Raw genomic sequence first — 22,112 nt, forward strand, 5'->3', positions numbered from 1 at the left:
CAACATACACCATCTTTTGAAAACTAATTAATAAAATAAAGTTGTTGAACTAAAAAAACTCGAAACGCATCCTTTACTGGCGCTCCATGAATCAGTGAGCAATGGTTTTGGCTTTCCAAGGACCTTCAGCTGTAGCAGAGGAGGTGCTGCCTGGTTTGGTGTTGAGAGGTGGCGGTTCTCACGTTTTGGCTGTCCAAAATATTGATGAAATGCATTGAGATATATGGGTAAGAAATCCTCAAATTTACAATTATCATACCTGCTGCTTGTCATCTGCAAAGAAAAGCCGAGTACAGTAGAGAATAGGCCGAGTGTTGTACCACCTTGTCGGGTTCACGATAAGACTCAAGATGCCTCCCTCCCCCCTCCACAGTTCTACACTTTTGACCATCCCACAGTTTCTCGAGAGTAGACCACTGGTTCGGCGTTTATAATCAAACTTTGAAATAAAGGCATATGCTTTGAAGTAATAATCAAAGGAAAGAGTCATGAATCAGCAGTATGAGATGATCTTCATGTATGTTACAACATTCTCCCAAATGCCTCCAAGGGGCGGGAGAACCTGGACAAAAATAAAAACTTGTTAGCTTGCTGAGTACCATTTATCCTTGGATGCTTCAGAACTATATGGTTTAGTAGGACTATATAGTCCTAAAGCAGCTAGAGGAGAAAGCAAAATGTTATGATGACATTGACAAGAAACAAATGGCAAGCTCTTACATAGACTTAACATCTTGAAATTCAATCCTAGCACCTCCACCATCATTCCAGAAATTCTACCAATAATCTTGAAGCTCCCATGGCACTGTGCAGGTAGTTCAGATCAATAATCTATAGAGTATTGGCTTGCCTGATGAAGCTTGTGAAACTGAAATTTGATCATCACAGAGAAATGTATTGACCTAAAAGCTCTTTCCTTTTTATCTCTCAACAAGTAGACATTTCTCGATTGCTTCATCACAGAGATCAAGAGTTATCTCCATATTTCCTTCTTCATAGAATATATCAACAAAGATATTGTATATTTCTCTATCACCGACCAACCCATGTCCTCTCATCTCTTCAAAGAGTTCCCTTGCCTCCAAAATTTTCTTCTTCTTGTAAAACCCCTTTATGAGTGCATTATATGAAGTAACAGAGGGAACATATCCTTTCTCAACCATTTCTTTATATAGAAACCAAGCCTCCTTCAGATTCCGTGCTTTACAATGCCCTTTTATTAAAATATTGAAGGTGTTACCATCAGGGATCACTCCTTGATTACGCATCCCCTTGTAAATTTCAGTCGTAGTATTCATATTATTTCTAATGCAATACTGCTTCATGAGAGTATTGTATGTTATTGCATTAGGCACAATGCCCTTCTCTAGCATCCACCCTAACAGCACATCACCATCTTCAAGCATTCCCAACATACAAAATCCATTCATTAGAACGTTAAATGTAACAACAGTAGGTTGAAGCCCTCTAGCTAACATCTCCTGAAGAAGTTTATGAGCCCTACCAATATCTCCTAATTTACAATAGGCATCAATGATAGTGGTATAAGTGATAGTGTCAGGATTAATTCCACCCACCTCCATCTCTGCCATCAATCCTATTGCTTGTGCAATATTTCCAGCTTTGCAACTACCGTTAATAATCGAGTTATAAGTGCATACATTTAGTTGAAGGCCCTTTTTGTGCATCTCATCCAAAAGCTCATTTGCTGTATCCAGTTCTCCACGCTTACAAAGCCCATCAATCAGGGCACCGTAAGTAACAACATTTGGAGTCAGTCCCATTTGAACCATCTCATTATGAAGAGAAAACGCCTTCATCATCTCACCTGCTTTGCAATAAACATCGATTAGCATTGTATAAGCAACTCCATCAGGCTCGAACCCTCTGCTAATCATTTCATGGAACAAATTTTGTGGTTCTATCACCTTTCCACTTTGACCAAATCCCTGGATAAGAGTTGTATAGGTTATATAATCAAGACCGATCTTCTTAGACAACATTTCGTCAAACAGTTTATTTGCAGTTTGAACATGTCCTGATTTGTAGAAACCATGTATGAGAGTGGTGTAGACTACTTTATCAGGAACAATCTTTTGAGACATCATCTCTCTCAATACTTTTTCTGCTTCAAATGGCTTGCCAATTTTACACAAAAGTGATATTATGCTATTGTAGGTATAACTATTTGGTTTCAGTCCTTTTATTTGCATGTCATCTATAAGCTTCAATGCCTTCTTTAATTCTCCCAACTGACAATATCCATCAATCACGGTACTATAGCTAACAACATCAGGTGTAGAACTCCTATAATCCATCTGCATGAGTAACCGATGGGCTTCTTTTATTTTACCCAATCTACATAAAGCATAAATAACGATGTTATAAGATGTAGTATTCCAACTAATACCATATTCTCTAAAAAACTTAATGGCCATCCCTATTTCTTCAGAATTGTTAGCCATGCGACTAAGAAAAAAATTACAAGAATCAACGGTGACAACTAATCCATAGCTCAACCATTTGTCCAACAGTATTCTTGCTTCACTAAAAGAACCAAATTCAACTAGGGCCTGAAAAAATATGTCAAATGCAATGGGATTTAACCCCCAGTACTTATATGTGTATATCAGCCGGTTGGTAAATTGAGCCATTGTAACACTAACCCCCANGACCCCCAGTACTTATATGTGTACATCAGCCGGTTGGTAAATTGAGCCATTGTAACACTAACCCCCAGATTTGAGTTCAAGAAATGATCACGAACCAGCTCATGAGCCATTCTAAGATCATTTGACGCCACGGCAATGTGAATAACAATGCAACGGGCTTCCAGAGAAGGATCTCTACGAATCCGTGACCAATCAAAGAAAGCCAAAACCAAATTATAGTCATTCTTAATGTTCATCAGTACCCAAATCAGATGATCATGCCTAAAGCTGGATTCATAAGGCTTTAGAGTGCGTCGGAGGGGCTCATAACGACGCAACTTAATTGTAGCAGTGATGTTATGGACAAGTTCAGCATCTCTAATTGTAGGCTTCTTAGGAGAATAATCAGGAAATGGTCTGGTTTGAAGCAAAAATGAGGACGGGACTCTTTGACTTTGACTCAACCATCTTCTAGAGAAAAGAAATGGTAGAAAGTTACATGTAGAAGCTGAATTAGAAGAAACCTGTAAACATCGAAACCGGGAGGAGACGGCGCACCACTTCGTGCGCAACGGTGGAACCATCGGCAAAATATTTCCCCTTGCTGACATATGAGCTCTCCCCCATGTTCGATAAGGCATTACCCAATACCTATTCATTTGGTCTTTTGCAGGAAGGCGACCGCCATGAAAGAGCCCGCCATACAAGCAATTCTTACTGGGAAAATTGAACTGTTGAAGGAGACGAAGGGCAATTCTACCAAATGGGCCGAAAGGGAAAATAATATTTTCTTTATAAATTATATGTTTAATTTTAAATTTTTATTGCTTAAAAGAGGAATTGGGCTGAGATTATTGGGCCAAGCTTATTGGGCCGGACATAGCGCAGAGCCCAGAAGATAGAGTTGAGGCCGTAGGACATGGGCTCAATCCCTTCTTCCAACGATCTGGTAATTCACCCATCGGATTCCGACTTGAGAAGAAAGAAAGGAGTGATCGATCAGTAGAAAGCTCCATTTCAATTGACTCTCTCGAAGGTACTCCTCCTGTGCAGGTGATAGAGCCACTGTTAAGCTTCAACTGAGAGCTTCGCATTACCCGATCATGGGCACGGTTGAAGTTCTCGTGGCACAAATCCAAGGGCTGTCCAGCACCGCCGGCGATATCTCACGCCTCCATACTATTCTCAAGCAATCAGAAGAACTGCTTCACTCCGACACCGCTTGTTTACCTTCTGCATTGGCTCAACTTGATGCTTCAAAACATTCTTTAGGATATCTCTACATTCTGTAAGTTTTTATTCTCTGAATTGTTCTATCTGGATGTTGGTTGTTTAGACAAATTAGGGCCTGGCCTGCCTTTCTTGTATGTTACACTACTATAGTACTATTAAGGATTCATTCCTATCGGTGAGAGATTTTTTTTGAGCAATCATTTCTTTTGGTATAAGTTTGAAGCGACGGAGTCCAAGAATTGGCGTTTGACGGGTTTGTATTGACGAGTGTGTGGTTGGAGCAGACATGGAAATGCATCTGATTAAATCCTTTTACCATTTTCATTTTTGAATATGTATGCAGAGGGACTGACCTATAATGTTTTCTTGAAATATATTTGCAGAGAGGCATACACATCCGTTCCAATTTCACAAGAGCAATACAGTTCAACTGCTCTGACTATTTCAAGATTTCTCTCTTCTTGCAACCCGGAGCAGATTCGTTTAGCACCTGAAAAATGCAAGTCATTCCTGAAAATTGATCGTTATTATTAATAACATGTGTGATTACTGCTATCTGGATTTTCGACTATCTTTAATTTGATTCTGCCGATTGTGCAGTCGTCTCAGTTTGCAAGAGGTTGAAAGATCAAGTTGTCCTACTTGAAGCTCCAATTAGAGGGGTGGCTCCGCTTCTTACTGCTATTAGAAAACTCCAGATCTCTTCAGAACATTTAACCACTATACATCCGGAGTTCCTCCTTCTTTGCTTATTAGCCAAGTGCTACAAAACTGGCAGATCTATATTGGATAATGATATTCTTGAGGTTGATCAACCAAGGGACCTGTTTCTTTATTGTTATTACGGGTGAGTTACTTTTCTTCTTCACCGTGAACTCTCAATTGATGTATTTTTCCTTCATTAGTAAAGATGCATTTGATTATCTTCATGTTTTTTGTCAACTTGGTTATTCCTTCATATGTTATTTCTCAAAGTTTATATATATATATTTTTAATTTTTGCAAATGATATCTCCTCTTTCTTTCTTTCTATCTTTCTTTATTATCCCCCTTCTCTTGGATGTTGATTTTATTCTATGTCATCTTTGAGGACTTTTATGGTGCATCTAAAATATGTTTAGTGGTCAATGATTTAGGGTGAAAAGGCTTTTATAGTGCTTCCATATGGAGTTCGGCTGCTTTTCTAGCTAAGCAAGAATTATAACGTTAAGAAATTTTATGGTGTATGTGAAACATCTTATGTAGTTAATCTAGGTTTTTTTGACTTATTTCATATTATGCTAATGAGTGTGCTACCATTTAGTCAAAAATTTCTATTGATCTCTTTTTGAGCTCTGCTGTTTGTAGGAGTAGATCATATTTACTTTTTGTTGTATTGTTTTTCCTTTTGTTGTAGTAGCTCGTTAGGGTTTGTTACAATTGGGTGCAACTTTGACTAATTTTGGTGGAATACCTTTTACCTTTTACCTTGAAACATTGGTTTCTTGAAACTTCGAAGACATTTAATAGGTGACAGTATAGTTTAAACCCATAACCTCAAGGCACCTGGTCTATAGTTTGTTTCTTTGTCCATTCAACTAGCTAGTGGCGTCTGTGTGTTTTGCTTTACGATAGTGTTATTATTGATGTGACTATGGATGAGATCAACATCTTTTTTTCTTTTTTCTTTTTTTTTTTTTTTTAAATAAGGATAATACATGATATATTTGAAGACTTCATGCCCATCAGATTGGTAACCAACTAATGTAAAATTAATAATAAAGTCTTGGATGAGGGGAGTGCTCTCCACACTATTTTCAGTTTCTAGGGCCTTTTTTTGTTGGGAGATGGGTTCTTGAAGAAACTTTTGTTGCTACCGAATCAATCAAAGATTATGGGGAGTAAAATTTGTAAAAAGGGAGGGGTTGTCTTTAAGATTGATTGATTTTGAGAAGTATTATAATCATGTTAATTGGGATTATTGGACAGTTTTGTGAAAAAAAGGGATTTGGGCTGGTTTGTTGGAGATCCCCATTTAAAACTATCTTCTAATGGACGGCCTCTTAGTGGTTAGCAAGCTCAAAATTAAAATCTTTTCAACTAAGAGAATTAGGTAGGGCGATCCTCTGTCATTGCTATTGGGAGGCCTTTTTGTAAACCTTTGGTGTGATGGGAATAACTCATCGCCCCTCCTTGTTTATGTTTTTTTCGCTAATACAATTTTTCATTTCTTATAAAAAAAAATACCTTCGTGAGCATTCCTTTTCCTCATAGTGGTTCACATACTTAAATAAGTTCTCATCTAGAGAGATAGATAGGTACTTGGTTGAAAGTTATATGTTGGAAGGAATAAGGTTCAAATATTCCTAGGCTATGATCAATTGGGATAAGTTTTTTGTTTCTAGCATTAATTGTTACATTTTCCCTACGCCTGCGAGGCATGAGGCTTTTACATTGTTTCCTACTTGGATCTTTTATTATGGTGTAATCTTAGGTCAATTACATTTTGGATCCCTGCCATGATTAAAATAATCTGCCTCCTTACAGGAAGACTAACTTTTGTTCAATTTGTTTTAAAAGTAGGATCTCTCCGTATCCTCAAAAGGGTGGAGAAAATTATATCTCAAAGTCTATTGAAGAGGATAGGTTGAAGATATGGAATTTTTTCCTCTTGTGGCTAAGTGGTTGTAGCTAGTAAGGCAAAATAGGTGACATCTAGCAAAGTGGAACAGAACACGACTAGAGTAACTCAAGACACTTTCAGGAACTGATGGAAGGCTATTTCTATGGGTCTCTCTTGCTTTTCCAGATTATTCAAGTTTTCCATTGGGGAGGGATCTAGGTGTATTTTTGGAAGGGTGATGATCTTCTTTATTGCTTTTTCCACCTCTATAACCTTTAAGAGGTTTTTTTCCTGATATAGAAGCTTGGGTTATCCTCTCTGCTTTCCTTCTATATGATTTTCCATCTTTGCCCGAGGTACTAAGACTTTCATGGTTGGACTCCAAGTCCCAATGAGTGCTTTCTTGTCAATCTTTTCGCATTGAATGCTCTTCCTTTTCATAGATTACCTTTCTTGTCCTATGCTTTGCAAGGTTAAGTTGTCCTGAAATCTTGAAAATTTTTCATGTTTGGTAGTGATAAAGTATTGATATAAAACTAAATTTGTCATAACCTATCAACTTAATCTTCCAGGTTTATTGGTGATTTCACCCAACATTAGAGCAGGAGATTCGATAATCGAACCCCTGTAATATCTTTTCCTCCCCAATTCTTTTTTTTTTTCACTTGTTAGGTCTTCTACAAGTTTTCAAGCCCAGAAGTGAGGAGTGTTAAAATATTAATATAAAATTAAATTTACCATAATCCATCAACTCAAGTTTTTGGATTGATTTATGATTTAATAAGTAGCTTATATGAGCATTAAGACCACTATCTTTGTTCAAGGGTCGTTGTCTATTGGTTTTGGATATTTAGTAGTTTGTCTTTTGTAAATGCATGTTAGAGGACTTAGATTATATCTCATGGAGATGTCAATTTTCTACGGCTGGACATTTCGGGGGTGTGACATTGGCCCTAAATTGGAAATTTCAGTGAAGACAACCGAAAGGCTTTTCATGAGTTGCTTTTGTTGTGAAGAGATGGAGGAGATTTTTTTAGGGTGTAAAGGAGTATTAGGTGGAGGAATGGTTTGGCCCATTTTATGCTTCCCTCTGCCCTTTATATGTATTCTTATATTTTGAAATGATCATTTATCTTTTATTTTTAACAACCGGAGTATATTTGTATATTGTTTATTTTGTTTTCTTGGCTTCCTTTTGTTTCAGGCTTTTATTTGTGAATTAGCTTGTTAGCTGACTTTCATTCCTTGTTAATGAAAGTTTGGTTTCACATTTAAGTTTCTTTTTTATTTTTTATTTTTTGAAAAATCAGGCCTCTCCGAACTTCATTTATTCAATCATTTAACTGTCTTATAAAAAACATTTATTTAATAGGAAAGCAACTAACTATGTTTAAGCAGGCTTGTTGTAAGTTGTGAATGACATTGTCCTTATAAAAAAATGTGATACATAATTTAATTCTATGAGATCATTCATATGCTGAGATTCAATTTTGTCTTTCTCTATAAATAGGGATTTTCTGATGATATTTTCTTATGTGACAGGGGGATGATTTGCATAGGACTAAAGCTATTTCCTAAAGCGCTTGAGCTTCTTCATAATGTGCACCATCTAATGGAACTCTTTCCATTGATACTTTTGATTTGAATTTTTTAACGTGTTTTTGGATGATCTGACAGCCACTCCCCATATTTTTGTTACAGGCTGTAACTTCTCCAATGTCATCAATGAATGCTATAGCTGTTGAAGCATATAAAAAGTACATTTTGCTCTCCCTCATTTACAATGGACAAGTATGCTATTCTTTCTATCTGCTTTATTGTTAGTTTTTATCATTGATTTTAAGGCCTCAAATATTTGGAAATGAGGAAGGAATATCTGGAGGTTGTTTTTTAGATTTCATCATGTTAGGAGTATAAAATATGAATTCTGTTCTTGCTTCTTATATTGAATACTGGTACAATTGTCAATCAGATCTTAGAGTTAATAAATATTCTCATATCTCTGTTTTTTTAGCTTTTTATGGCTCTACTATCTCCATATTTGTCACCTTTCTGATGGTAACTATAAGCCTCGACCTACGGAAAAAAATCTCGAAAAAATGAGATGTTCCACCAAGGAGGTGGGTAATGTGTAATTATTATTTCCTCAACAAGGATGTAAATTGTGTGATCATCGTTGGATTTTGACTAGCTGAGCAAACTATCTCGAATATTTGTTTCATAGAATTTTAAACACAGTAACACTTTGCAGCATAACGGGGTTCTTGTTGCTTTTAGCTTTGAGTCACTTAGTATGCTTTTATTTCCTATGATGTTAAGGAGACTAATTTGCCTCTACATGCATCTGATGGCAGTTTTCGATTAGTCTCCCGAAGTACACTTCTTCAGTAGCACAGAGAAATTTGAAAATTTTCTGTCAGGTACTGTAAATTTGAACTGAAAAGCTTCTCTTTGTTCATGGACAAATACTTAGATACATTTATTTCAATGTTTGATTTCAACAAAATGTGAAGTTACCTCATTTTGAAACTGTAGGAATCAATGATCATTTTTGGATTTAGTTATCGATTTTAGAAATGAAAATCAAATCCATCAATGGATCGATGGATCTAGACTTGCTTGAAATTAGAAATTTTCTTTGCCATGAGTGATGCAGTTCTTTATTGCAATCCTGAAAAATTGTCCATCAAGCTCTAGATGTAGATGCCATCTAGATTGTGTATAGGTGGAACGCAATCTTATTTATGATTGATCAAAGCAGCATTGTGGGTATAATAGATATAAATTGCTCTTAGAGTGAATGATTTAGTGCTGGTCTACTTTGGTATATTTTTGCTTCAAATGTGCTGATGGAAACTATGCACTTGGGTTACGAAAAAATGTATTATCAGATCCAGTTGCTATCCGTGTGCTTGTATCCCCCTTCCCTTTTCTGTGATCCAAGTGACGTGTCTATGCTACTTGTTTTTCTTTCCTCTTCTCCAGCCCTACATTGAACTGGCGAATAGTTATAGCACGGGAAACGTTGACGAATTAGACACTGTTTTTCAAACAAACAGGGAGAAATTTGAAAATGTAAGAATTCCTATTTCACTATGTTATCACTTCAGATTGGTCCAATTAAATGGTGTGTGCATGCAGCAGAGAAGAGACCTTTGGTTTGTCGATCTATCATCTGTATGCTTCTGGGTTCTTGATATGAGTTATTGGTCGTGTTATACCAGGACAACAATCTTGGACTCGTGAAGCAGGCTGTATCTTCTCTGTATAAACGCAACATTCAGAGATTGACGCAGACGTACTTGACCCTCTCTCTTCAAGATATAGCCAATTCTGTTAAACTCAACAGCCCTAAGGAAGCTGAAATGCATGTGCTACGAATGGTAATTTCATAATTGCAGGATTAATCTATTAATCAACCTCCATCTCTTGTAATATCAGTTTTTGTTCCAATTTTAGATCCAGGACGGTGAGATTTTTGCAACAATTAATCAAAAGGATGGAATGGTCAGCTTTCTAGAGGATTCTGAACAGTACAAATCCTGCAAGATGGTTGAGCATATTGACTCGTCGATCCAGAGGTATGATGTTTGTGATTGATTGATTGTGGGATGTTCGGTTCAGGTTTTACTCTGTATCTAGCAAAGGTGAGCATCTCTAAATCAAAATCTCATTTTGAATTGTAGATAGGTAAAACTATAAAAAGAAAATTTGCTGTTTTCAGGCTGGAAGAGAGAGGCAGAGATTCGATTATGACGACTTCGATTCTGTTCCTCAAAAATTTAATATTTGAATGGATAACCCCCCCACCCCCCACCCTATGTACTGTGGATATTATAGAACAGGGAATTTTGAGGGAGAGCAATGCAAAATGGTTTGTATCTTTTTCCTTCCTCGCGTTATTGTTCCAAGAGACGAAGCCTGTTAAAAGGCCATTTGCTCCTCGTGAGGAAATGTATGTTTGTAATCCGTCCTGTTTTCTCAAAAACTAATTTTGCGTTTGCCGTTTCTTGAAGTGTCCATTCCATCCTGTTCTATCCTCTTGGGACACAGAGATAAGGCTTCTGAAAGTTCAAAGATAAAAGTCTAAACATTTAGTTATTAAGTAGACGTCCAAAGCACATCAACAATGAGACTAATTTCTTGTTCATCTTCCGACGAGCTCCAGGAAGAACCAGCGTTCACTTATCTTTAATAAAACTCACCAACGCCCTTCAATTTCATATGCAAAGCCTCTATCTATTGCACCAGTGGAGTATGTGATACCTATAGAGTTGTAATCAAACTTCAAGTTTCAATGAGCACGGAGGAGTGGAGACAGAAAATAATTACCCTCTTTTTAAAGAACATAAGATCCAAATATTTAAATAATTTCCTCTAATTAGCCCTAATTTTCAAAATTGAAAGATTACATATGTTGAATTTAATGTATAATTTCCTCATAAAAGTTCTTGATTTTGCCCCCTGATGTCAATGATCATCTAGCTCGATAGAGTTCAGGTCGAGAAACACATAGGGAAGTCATTTGATAACATATTTGATGGTCTTTATCCACAGAGGAATACCAGGAATATGTTAGACTTTCTTTTCAGTATCTTATGCACCATATCCTCAACTTTATTATGTTATCAATTCCCAATAAACATAATTTGTTGTATGCCATTTCAACAGAAGATTCATCAAAATCACTCAGTATTATCTGTTATATGCCATTCTCACAGCGAAGCCAACAAAAAGCAGCGAAAGTTGTCATCTGAGATATTTCCAAAATTGGCTATGAATTTGACAGAAAATCTCAAGGGCAAGAAGTAGAACAAGGGAATATTGGTAGTTGAGAATAATTATGAAACATGTTCCTGTGAAGAATCCAGCAAATTATATGTGCACAAACTAAAGAAAACAGAAGCTAGTGAAGCAGACCTTCTTACTGCAACAGATCATCAGAGCTTTTCAACAAGCAGAGAATGAAGAGCAGCCTCTGGAGATCAGCAAATTGGATTGGTTTCTTGTGCATCAGTGGAAGCTAATATTAGTTGAGCTTGAGCAACAACGCCTTCCTTCCTTGCTTTCTTGCGCTCTCTTTGCAGCCTGAAATACTCCCTCTTCCTTGCTCTATAGCTGTTGGGATTCTCAGGCTGCACTTCTCTTGGGTACACACTCACCTGCAATCAAATAAGTATAACACTTCATTCCTGCAATGTAACTTACACTACCCACATATTGAAAAGTCTAGGTTCGAAGTGAAACCTTCTTCTTGTCAGGTCCATACTTTTCAAATTTTACAAGCCCATCAATCAATGAGAAAATTGTATGGTCCTTGCCAAGCCCCACATTCTTTCCGGCATGGAACTGAAACGAATGGTACAACAACAGAACTCAATTACAAACAATTACAAACAATGGTACAACAACAGAACTCAATTCCATGCTCATAAATGCCCTAGACGATGGGCGGAACGGGTATCCACTTCAAAATTGAAGTGAAAAAAATGAGTGGATGGAGGAATTACCTTGGTTCCGCGCTGGCGGACGATAATGGAACCGGGCTTGGCGACTTGATCACCAAAGATTTTGACGCCAAGCCTCTGGCCTTTAGAATCGCGGCCATTCTTGGTGCTTCCAGCTCCTTTCTTGTGTGCACTCTCGATGGTTAAAGGGAATCTGTTAGGAAAGGAGACGGAGAGGTTGGGAGGGGGTTGAATGGAGCCGAAATCGCCCTTGAAGAAGGAAGAAGAAGAGGAAGAGACCAGAGAGAGGCCTCTGAATGCACCAACTAGGTTTAAACTCATGGCTGTAACAGGCATTTCCGCTGTGACCAGAAACAAAATTTGAAGCGAAGAAAATGAATGAACAAATGGAAGGGACGAAACAGGATTGAAGACGGGGAGCGAATGCGAACCTTATCCTTGGAATCACAACCGCCGCAATTCTACAGAGAAACTGTAAAACAGAGGCAAAAATGAAACGACGACGCTATGGCCAAGCTTAAAATTTAATGTCCCAAAGCCAAGCCAAGCCAAGAGTAGGCGCCCCCCAAGTGCACATCTTGCATTTTAATCACAAATCATTTGCATTCCTAGTTTCCAATGATGATTTGTAATTTAGAAAAGTCATATAATATAAAATGAAATTATAAAGAATAAGAATACTTTCATTTAGAGATGTCTACTGAGCGAGCAGGGAGGAGATGGGAAGCCTTAGTCAATCCTCATCTCCACCACTTATTTCATTCTTCATCTCCATCACCTATTTCATTGTTCATCTCTGTGAAATCCTCCATTTATTTTTGTGGAGATCGGAGCAGGCCATGAAGAGTTACCGGAGATAATCATGTGAAAAAAACTTGGAATAAAATTTAGAAATTCTCTCTTTAAAAATATATTTATATTTACATTAAGCATGATGGGGACGAAAAATATAATCCCATTTATCTAGCGGGTTTTCCCGTCTCCAACCCCCATTTATCTAGCGGATAAAAATCTTTACCCCACCCGAATTAAATGGACATCTCTACTTTCACTTATCCTAACTATGGATTTTGATAGTTTCCCTAGTCAACTTAAACAAACTCATCAATTATTCAAAAGAGTATTGTTTGCAATAACTTAGGTTACATTAATGCATTGAAATATCCTTTTAATCTCATTAGAATCGAGACTCAACATTTCTAGCGACAATAGCAGCACCAGATACCCTTGAGAAGAACTAAGGAAGAAACAGCAAAATGAGCTAGAACTGATAGGTACTATACCCTTACTTCGTCTAGATGCAGAACTTTTATTTGTTTGATCCTGCTGTTGAGGAGTCTGAAACCTTTTCACGCTGAACTGCTCGAGGAACAAACGTTAACCCTCGAGTGTGCCTTCGGCCAAAGCTGACTGATGATGGAGTTGAGTCCGAAGTACTTAGTTTAGATACTCCCAAAATGAGGCCATCCATAGTTTCATTCTCGACTTCCATTTTGGAAGTTTCTTCCCTTGGTTGAAGAACTTGTTTTCGATATAATTTCTGTCTTTGTTTCTTAGAAGGAGGAGCCTTCTTAAAGAATTCAAATGAAGCAGAAAACTTATGCTTGTCCACTAGATGCTGCTGCCTGCTTTTGTAGCTCTTGAACTTCAAACCACAACCTTCCACCAGGCATTCATACTGTGAAATATTTCAAGTTACATCAATCAGTAGCATATTTCAAGTGAAATGATAATATAATCTAAAAAAGAGATGGGGTTTATGACTTATCCTTTCATTCTATTGCTACAATGCTACTCTTATTCTGTTTCAGTGTTCTTCTCGACCAAGAATTTGGAAAAGAAATCAAGTTTACAATTATACTAGTAGGTCAGTCCCCCAGAAAACTAAAGCTCCGATCCCTCCCCACTAACAATGATCAAAAGCTTCATGCTCAAGTCTGTTGTCCTAAACATACAGAGCAATAACAATATATGAACTATTGAAACTTCAACGTGGACCTCAAAGCCCCAACTCGATAAAAAGGACAATGTGAAGCATAAGTAATTCCCTGTATTATCTACAGATCAGTACAGATGCAGAACAGAAATATATAGGATAACAAGTTCGAAGTTATATACCATGTCATAGCCACGAGCAACTTTGGCTTGAAAGAACGAGTCGTGTGCCTCAGACACATGCAGACTAAGCAGTCGTGATGTTGGATATACTCTTGGGCAAACTGAACAAGAGGCAGTATGCCGTGAATTGTAGTGATCTTCAAAGTCATCCAGCGATTTCAAGTGCGCACCACAACCGACTATTGGGCAAAAGATTTTCCTATACAGATTACAATGACAAATTCCAATAATAAAACACTGGAAACTCGAGAATGGACTGTTGATGATACATTGAAAATAAAGAACGAAATACTGAAATAGTCAACACAAACCATTGGTTCCAACTTGGCTATGAATTTTCCTCTCGGAATTTGTGACCAATCCAATTAATTTGAACTTCTAAAGAGTTCATGAGACTTGTTAACATCTAAAGTCATGATATATGAGCAGATAGCAAACTAAAGCTTTACCTGCCGACATCAACTACCANTTGAGACTTGTTAACATCTAAAGTCATGATATATGCGCAGATAGCAAACTAAAGCTTTACCTGCCGACATCAACTACCATATTATGAAGCTGGAGCTTTTCATCTTCGGTTAAATCCAAGGCAACCTTCAAAATTATACGAAAAACAAGAAGAAACGGAATATCATGAGCGTCAATAGTGGGGATTAGAATGAAAACCGCGCAAGTCAACAAACAGAAAACTCAAAACCTAGCAAGCTACAGTATCAATCAAACAAACATACTCATAATCATGCTATGACAAGAGTTGATTTCATGAATACAGTATAAAATCCGCAACAAATAAACGCATACAGGAGAGAGCCACAAAAACCTGTTTGGCTAAGATTTCGCGCTCGGCATTTCCAGAGGCGAAGAAGGGAGAATCAGGGTCGAACCTCCGTTGGAAAGGCTTCCAGTACGGAAACTCCGATTGTGCTTCAACTTCCATGGTACCGTTGCAAGAAGGAAGATTCTTTCAATTTGGTTTGAAGTTGAACCGCTGAAGGCCAAAGTGTGACGCTAATCAACCTTCAAATTTCAATCGTCGAAATCTCCTGATCGGGATCCGACCCGCCGCACTCCGGGTTAGACCCATCCAGCAATATATCCGATTCAAATTCTGTAATTATTTTATTTTTATTATTATTATAAATTGGTAATTGGATGAATATCTCAAATCAAATCAAATCAACTCAAATGTATTAATTGAGTGATCACGGGTGAATTTGACAAGATTTTTTTTGGCTCATAGTTTTCACCCAATAACGCCACTTGTTGTCGTTCGTCGTTCAATGGTGTTCCAGTAGCACCATAGCCAACTCCGATAGCCTCGACTTCAGCTTCTACTAGAGCAAGATGACCTACGTAAGGCTGGAACACTGGAGTTTACAATACAACATGTAACAGCCTAAGCATACTACTAGCAGATATTGTCCGCTTTGCCCCGTTATGTATCATTGTCAGCTTCACAATATTAAAACGCGTCTATTAAGGAGAATTTTTCATATTGTTATAAAGAATGTTTCGTTCTATCTGCAATCGATGTGGGTACTCAAATATTCTACCACACATTGTCTATTCCTGTTGTTGTTAGCCCACGTCTACCATTTTCCATTGAAGCCAAGGTCATTTAGGCTGCACATGTGAATGGATGAGCTTGGTTACAATCAAACGACGTCGTCCTAGATTTGTTGATGCGTCATTTTCATCTCCTGGCTTCATTTAGGGGCGGTTTTGTCATTTGCACCTCACTTATTATATAATTACTTCTTCATCATCCTTATGTTGAATATCATATATTATTATATTAACTAAACGACTCGAAAACTCCATTGACACGTCTCGCTATAGTGATCGAACTGATTTTGACTTTCATTAACCTTCCTCAGATCATACCTATATTTCATTAACAAATAAATAAACAAGCCAATAAAATTGTGGGTATAAAAAGAAAACAAGGGGCACCAATAAAATGGGAGTTCGAGAGAGAGAAAAAAAAAAAAAAANAGAGGAGAGGGGAAGCTGGTACAAAATTTTTACGGGTCCAGCTGCTCGAACGTGGAACAAATAGTGAGGCAAGCTGTTCAGAATAAGCTCTCTCAAACTTTAATTACCATTCCCGCTACTCTCCGTCTCTTCTTCCACGACTGTTTTGTTGAGGTATATCCTCCGTATTTACTTATAAATTATATTTTTAAATTTGATTTAGACGTGATACTTACCATTTAGACCGTTAAAATGATAAAATTAAATTATTACATCATAAAGTTTTTAGAGACTAAATTAGTAATATAATATTAAATTTATATAATTCATTTTTTGTGACAAAATTATTGACTTATTTTTTAATAAAAAAAATTATTTTCCGGTTTATACGCCTAAAGCAGCTAATCTAGTTTACCTTATTCTTTGTCCTTTGAGGCAGGGATGCGATGCTTCAGTGATGATTGCATCGCCGAGCGGAGACGCCGAGAAGGATGCTCAAGATAACCTCTCCCTCGCCGGAGATGGTTTCGACACCGTCGTCAAGGCTAAGCAGGCTGTTGAAGCCGCATGTCCCGGCAAAGTGTCATGCGCGGATATATTGGCTCTTGCCGCCCGAGACGTCGTTGTCCTTGTAAGTCACCGCCGCCCTTGTTCTTCCTCTTCTGAAACCAATTAAACCTCACAATTGATTCATGACTTACAGGCCGGAGGCCCAAATTTCAACGTCGAGTTAGGACGGCGTGACGGCCTCATTTCCAAAGCCTCACGTGTCGACGGTAATTTACCATCTCCAAATTTCGACCTAAACGCCCTGACTTCAATCTTCGCCAAAAACGGCCTCTCTCAAACCGACATGATTGCTCTCTCCGGCGCCCACACCATCGGCGCCTCCCACTGCAACCGCTTCGCCGACCGCCTCTTCTCCTCCTCCGGCGTTGATTCCTCGCTTAACCGAGCCTACGCCGAACAGCTAAAGCAAGCCTGTCCTCGAAATGTTGACCCAAACGTCGTGGTCCAGCTAGATCCGACCACTCCTAACACGTTCGACAACGTGTATTACCAGAATCTGATAGACGGGAAAGGACTCTTCAAATCGGANCGTGTATTACCAGAATCTGATAGACGGGAAAGGACTCTTCAAATCGGACGAGATTCTGTTCACGAGCTCGGCGTCGAAGTCGACGGTGGTGGAATTTGCGAACAATGGAGTGGAGTTCAATGCGGCGTTCGTGGCGGCGATGAGGAAGCTGGGGAGAGTTGGGGTTAAGACGGGGAGGGCGGGAGAGATAAGGAGAGATTGCAGCGCCTTTAATTGATTGGGAGAGATTGATGGAGCTTTAACAATGGCTTCCATACAATTGAATAAAGACCACATTAATTAACAACACGACATTAATTAACTGCAACAACAACAACAACATTATTTGCTCCAAAATTATGTTCATTCATAATATTAATTAAACGGGAATTTATCTTTCGAATCATTTCAACAAATAATAATAAATAAAAAAACTACCACATAATATTTTATCTAAACAGACAAGACGACAAAAATTACCAAAATAAATAAATAAATAGCATTTTTAAAAAATTCACCGACCAATAATGGTGAATCCTCAATATAAAATGTTCCACAACAATTATATATATATATATATTTTTTTTTTAAGGGAGGAAGGGAGGAATGTGGCACATGAAGATGACTGCTTCTCTTCCACCCGACTGCAGTCTGCAACACACAGGAAAAAGCTTTTACATCAAAGGGTGAAGAATTCTTAAGTGTAACAGTGAAGCAAATATCCATTTCGGGTTCTCGGGTTCTCGTGTCGTTCTTGCAATGCCATCCGAGCAAATAATTCACTCGATCTCAAAATAACAAACATGAAAAAGAATAACACGACGAATGAAACCGGTCTAGGAGAGCGTCGAAGCTCGGGATTTTCCATAGAGGTTGTAGTACACACCTTTTGTCCGGTGCACCAAAATCAAACTTAACATGCCTGCAATAGCACAGAATCCAGCCATTATCATACAAGTTAGAAAGAAACATATAGCACCGTCGCACTTGAGCGGTGCATCGACATGAAGTCTGCTGAACCAAACTGACGAGGAGCTCTGCAGCTGTGAGAGACCATTATGTGCTTGCTTCTCTGCTTCACTATCATATATACTGCTCGCGATTAGGCCCGAAAATATCAGAGATCCCATCGGAGTTGAGAGAGTCAGGAAGTTGTATAAAGCACCAAACTTTTTCAACCCAAACAATTCCGAGGCAGTAGCAGGCACAATTGCCCAGTGAGCCCCGTATCCGAGCCCCGTGATGAGTGTGCCAATGTACATTGCCCCGGGCCATCCCATACCGATGAAGATATGCCCAAATATCATAAGGAATTGTGCAGTTGCCATAGCAATGGGCCTTGGATAAGCATAATCTCTGTTCAACAAAAGCATAAAGTTTTAAGAGAAGTATATAAAGCTNAGTGAGCCCCGTATCCGAGCCCCGTGATGAGTGTGCCAATGTACATTGCCCCGGGCCATCCCATACCGATGAAGATATGCCCAAATATCATAAGGAATTGTGCAGTTGCCATAGCAATGGGCCTTGGATAAGCATAATCTCTGTTCAACAAAAGCATAAAGTTTTAAGAGAAGTATAAAGTTNATGCCCAAATATCATAAGGAATTGTGCAGTTGCCATAGCAATGGGCCTTGGATAAGCATAATCTCTGTTCAACAAAAGCATAAAGTTTTAAGAGAAGTATATAAAGTTTCATGACAACTGAAATCATTTTCGTACCTCACAACGATCTCAGAGAAGTAACCGCCACCAACCCGGCCAAGAAAGTTCCATATGCTGATCAGGGATACAAAAATATGCGTATTATCATAGCCTAAAGACTGGCTCATCTGTCCGAGGTTATCGATCACGGTCAACCCTGTTCCAGAGCCAAGGAGAAGGGAGAAGAATATAAGCCAAAAGTCTGCTTTGATCAAAGCTTGACCCAACGNAGACTGGCTCATCTGTCCGAGGTTATCGATCACGGTCAACCCAGTTCCAGAGCCAAGGAGAAGGGAGAAGAATATAAGCCAAAAGTCTGCTTTGATCAAAGCTTGACCCAAAGTAAAGTCCTCCCCTCTACGAGGACCCTTTCTCCTCTTGACTCGTACTGCTCCTTCTGCAGCTGCTTGCAACAGTCTTGCTTGCAACTGAGCAATGCGTTTTTGTCGCTCCGACGCAGGAAGTAAGTCCTCTCCCTCCGACTTCTCATCTTCGACCTCACTAAATATCACTTCATGACCATCTGGTTCAGATCTAGCAGGTTCATGTTTAGGTGACTGTTGTAGGAGAGCCTCTTGCTCGGGATATGCCGTTGTTTCCGAGCTAAAAGTCAATATCACAGGAATCAAAAAGGGAGTAAGAAGGATAACAAACATAACAGCAGTGAAAATGGCTATCACAGTGGGGCTCAAATCAACAAGATCCTCAACAAGCATGACTCCCATAAGATACGCAGCCAAAAGGAGGCAGACACCATAAACACTACTAAAGCTCATGCCATCGGACGGCCTCACTTGTCGATGACCAGCAACGGGTCGGATAAAGAACATCATACCAATAGCCACAAGTGCAGGACCTACTGCTATCATGAATATAAGATTGGCTGAATCAGGGAAATGCATGATTGCATATATTTGAGTCAAAATTGCACCACTTAAACCAGCAAAGCCTTTCAAGATCCCGACCACCGGACCCCTACTCTTCGGGAAGTTTTGTACGCAAGAAACCAGAGAAACTGTGTTGAAGTATGTCTCCCCATTCGTTCCCACAAACACAAGAACGCACATCTGCACAATGATATCCATACTTAACCAACCAGAAATTGTTCTTAAACTTCAACAGATTAGAGTGGCTCAGTAGCCAACGCACAAGCTAAGATTGATTCAGGACCTTTCAAAACAACTTTTTAATAGCCTCAATCAACATATAGATTCAGCAAATCTATTTGTAACGTATTTTCATAGCAATCAGTGTTTCCATCATTGAATATTCAACAAAATTGCTTCTATAATCTCAGTGAAACATTTTATCAAACAGATAAGCTGCATCCCGCAGAATTTTTCGACAACCCATCTAAAGAAAAAATCATCCCCCCCACACCCAGATGCGCTTGTGAGAGTAATCAACTCGTTGACCACTTTGCAAATTTTGAAACCATTCTCAATGAGGATCTGATAATGGATATCCGTTTCGAACTATCGAGAGACGAAGATCCAAACCCACAAAGAAATGGAAATGGAATCCGAATAGAAACTCAAACAGAGGAATTAAAAGACAAAAAAAAAAAAGAGAGGGAAAGATTTGAAACTTACAGCCCAGAGAGGCAAAACAGGAGCTCGACCAGTGACGATGAGCCAAACCCAACCATACCCAATAAAGTTATTGAGAGCACCGACTAATAAAGTTCCCCAGAACGGCAATATCTCCGACAAGGTTCCGGCCAAAATGCCAACGCTATCGCCAAGATCCTTCGCGACACCGAGCCGCGCAATTTGCTTCTGATTATAACTCAAATTCGTCTTGATCACCGGCGATATGCTTCCGAAAAGATACCCAATTCCAGCGCAAGATTGTATCCATATTGCAGCTACAAAAACCAACCATCGGTTGTTCAAAAAGGCCACAAGCTTCTCATTCACCCGACCCATTGAATGCCCACAACCCCAGCTCTGTCCGATTAAGCGCCCGGGGGGAAACTTGGATGCGAGAATGGAGGTAAGGAATAGAGGAACGTGTAAAAGAGGAGGTCAATTGGCAGAGAGGCGTGGGACAAACACAGCGCAGGCAGTGAGAAACGGGGAATGATAACGTGGGGTCGAGCGATGGAAATGGGTGGCAAAATAAAGAAGGGTTATTTTGATTATTTATTAGAAATACAAACATCCCCATGAATATGATAGCGCTCACACAACTGTTCTGATATGCAAGCACCATACGCAAGAAACTTGAAGCTGGCAATGGCTACCTCCATCAAAATTAGAACAACACAACGGAGCAAAATTGAAAATCTGCCAGAAATTTTTACCTTTTCAAACACTTGCTGTTTATTATGCTGATCCAATTTAAAGCCTCCAGCCTTTTCAAATCCAATCATCAAGACTGTTCATAAAGTTTTTATTAAATTTTAGGGTTATAATAATTGAGTAAATTAAAAAGATTTTAACTTTTCTATCCTTTGATTGCCAAATTGAACCTCGGGAGTGGATAACGACGATGACACATACAAAGGCTGATCCACATCTACTTCCGAAGGTTGTCGGTATTCACTTTATTTCATCAATTTTCTTTATTCGATCAACCACAAACAAAACCATGTTTTGTTTTTTTATATCTTTAAAATAAAAATGTTCAAAATTTTGATCGTGAAAATCATAACATATTTTTTTATTAAAAAAAGTAATAAAATAAAAGAGTCAATTATTTAATGTAAGAGAAAAGCACATTTTTTGCAATGGTGATATTAAATGGAGCACATATCATATTATACTTGTTGGCATCAAGGTTATCATAAACAAGTCTAAAAATAAATAATAAATTTTTATGGTCTACTTGAGCTGAATAAGAAAATAATGGGTCGTTGTCTTGTCTATTGATTAAAAAATAAAAATTATATATTCTCATTCTCAACACTTTATATTTAAAAATAAAAAATAAAATACTAGGAGGGGTCGAGGACGTAAATTTGAATGCAATTATTGGGAAATATGATATGAGATAATATCATTTAAAAGGGCTACTCCATGGACCATATGTTTTTACTCTTTAAGAACTAATAGTTAAGTTATAGGTAATATTTTTTGTACGTAGAACAGATATTCAAAACGACCTTTTGATAGAGGATTACCCGTCAACTATGCTCATGTTGATAGACAAGTTATCTATTTATGTAGTCTCAATTACATATACATTTATAGTAAAAAATAATTATGGCAAAAATCAACTTTGGAATTATAAACTAATAATGGTATGAATTTAAACCAAAAGCATATCAATTTAAACTCTATCAT

At 38.2% G+C, this 22,112-nt stretch overlaps 6 protein-coding genes across 7 annotated transcripts; 2 read left to right on the forward strand and 4 right to left on the reverse strand.

Moving 5' to 3' along the window:
* Nucleotides 1–5: 5 nt before the first annotated feature.
* On the reverse strand, nucleotides 6–3,405 carry LOC111803834 (pentatricopeptide repeat-containing protein At1g05670, mitochondrial). The gene is made up of 4 exons (XM_023688424.1): nucleotides 2,691–3,405; nucleotides 721–2,622; nucleotides 260–562; nucleotides 6–189 (listed from the first exon to the last, which is right to left on the reverse strand). The coding sequence occupies exons 1-2, from the start codon at nucleotides 3,308–3,310 to the stop codon at nucleotides 921–923; spliced, it is 2,322 nt and encodes a 773-aa protein (XP_023544192.1). The 5' UTR covers nucleotides 3,311–3,405; the 3' UTR covers nucleotides 6–189; nucleotides 260–562; nucleotides 721–920.
* A 217-nt stretch (nucleotides 3,406–3,622) lies between these two features.
* LOC111803744 (COP9 signalosome complex subunit 3-like) lies at nucleotides 3,623–10,102 on the forward strand. Of its 2 annotated transcripts, XM_023688279.1 has the most exons (9): nucleotides 3,624–3,939; nucleotides 4,268–4,383; nucleotides 4,485–4,731; nucleotides 8,029–8,086; nucleotides 8,188–8,277; nucleotides 8,841–8,906; nucleotides 9,472–9,561; nucleotides 9,711–9,869; nucleotides 9,946–10,102. In XM_023688279.1, exons 1-9 carry the CDS (start codon nucleotides 3,755–3,757, stop codon nucleotides 10,084–10,086), a joined length of 1,152 nt encoding a protein of 383 aa, XP_023544047.1. In that variant the 5' UTR covers nucleotides 3,624–3,754; the 3' UTR covers nucleotides 10,087–10,102. The 2 variants fall into 2 exon arrangements, with proteins under 2 accessions (XP_023544052.1, XP_023544047.1); XM_023688284.1 differs by lacking the exon at nucleotides 8,841–8,906 and having other exon boundaries at nucleotides 3,623–3,939.
* Nucleotides 10,103–11,220: 1,118 nt separating this feature from the next.
* LOC111803771 (50S ribosomal protein L27, chloroplastic-like) lies at nucleotides 11,221–12,530 on the reverse strand. Its single transcript, XM_023688311.1, has 4 exons — nucleotides 12,386–12,530; nucleotides 11,997–12,295; nucleotides 11,734–11,835; nucleotides 11,221–11,648 (listed from the first exon to the last, which is right to left on the reverse strand). The coding sequence occupies exons 2-4, from the start codon at nucleotides 12,288–12,290 to the stop codon at nucleotides 11,472–11,474; spliced, it is 573 nt and encodes a 190-aa protein (XP_023544079.1). The 5' UTR covers nucleotides 12,291–12,295; nucleotides 12,386–12,530; the 3' UTR covers nucleotides 11,221–11,471.
* Nucleotides 12,531–13,171: 641 nt separating this feature from the next.
* Nucleotides 13,172–15,118, reverse strand: LOC111803762 (zinc finger protein 511). The gene is made up of 4 exons (XM_023688301.1): nucleotides 14,893–15,118; nucleotides 14,602–14,666; nucleotides 14,073–14,271; nucleotides 13,172–13,632 (listed from the first exon to the last, which is right to left on the reverse strand). Exons 1-4 carry the CDS (start codon nucleotides 15,007–15,009, stop codon nucleotides 13,264–13,266), a joined length of 750 nt encoding a protein of 249 aa, XP_023544069.1. The 5' UTR covers nucleotides 15,010–15,118; the 3' UTR covers nucleotides 13,172–13,263.
* Nucleotides 15,119–15,352: 234 nt separating this feature from the next.
* LOC111805218 (peroxidase 55-like) lies at nucleotides 15,353–17,428 on the forward strand. The gene is made up of 5 exons (XM_023690206.1): nucleotides 15,353–15,363; nucleotides 16,070–16,220; nucleotides 16,486–16,677; nucleotides 16,750–17,128; nucleotides 17,178–17,428. The coding sequence occupies exons 1-5, from the start codon at nucleotides 15,353–15,355 to the stop codon at nucleotides 17,360–17,362; spliced, it is 918 nt and encodes a 305-aa protein (XP_023545974.1). The 3' UTR covers nucleotides 17,363–17,428.
* Nucleotides 17,429–17,703: 275 nt separating this feature from the next.
* LOC111803738 (protein NUCLEAR FUSION DEFECTIVE 4-like) lies at nucleotides 17,704–21,074 on the reverse strand. The gene is made up of 4 exons (XM_023688271.1): nucleotides 20,418–21,074; nucleotides 19,068–19,892; nucleotides 18,844–18,953; nucleotides 17,704–18,480 (listed from the first exon to the last, which is right to left on the reverse strand). Exons 1-4 carry the CDS (start codon nucleotides 20,751–20,753, stop codon nucleotides 17,961–17,963), a joined length of 1,791 nt encoding a protein of 596 aa, XP_023544039.1. The 5' UTR covers nucleotides 20,754–21,074; the 3' UTR covers nucleotides 17,704–17,960.
* Nucleotides 21,075–22,112: the final 1,038 nt, after the last annotated feature.

Source organism: Cucurbita pepo, chromosome LG01 (genome assembly GCF_002806865.2).
Source record: "Cucurbita pepo subsp. pepo cultivar mu-cu-16 chromosome LG01, ASM280686v2, whole genome shotgun sequence".
NCBI lineage: Eukaryota > Viridiplantae > Streptophyta > Magnoliopsida > Cucurbitales > Cucurbitaceae > Cucurbita > Cucurbita pepo.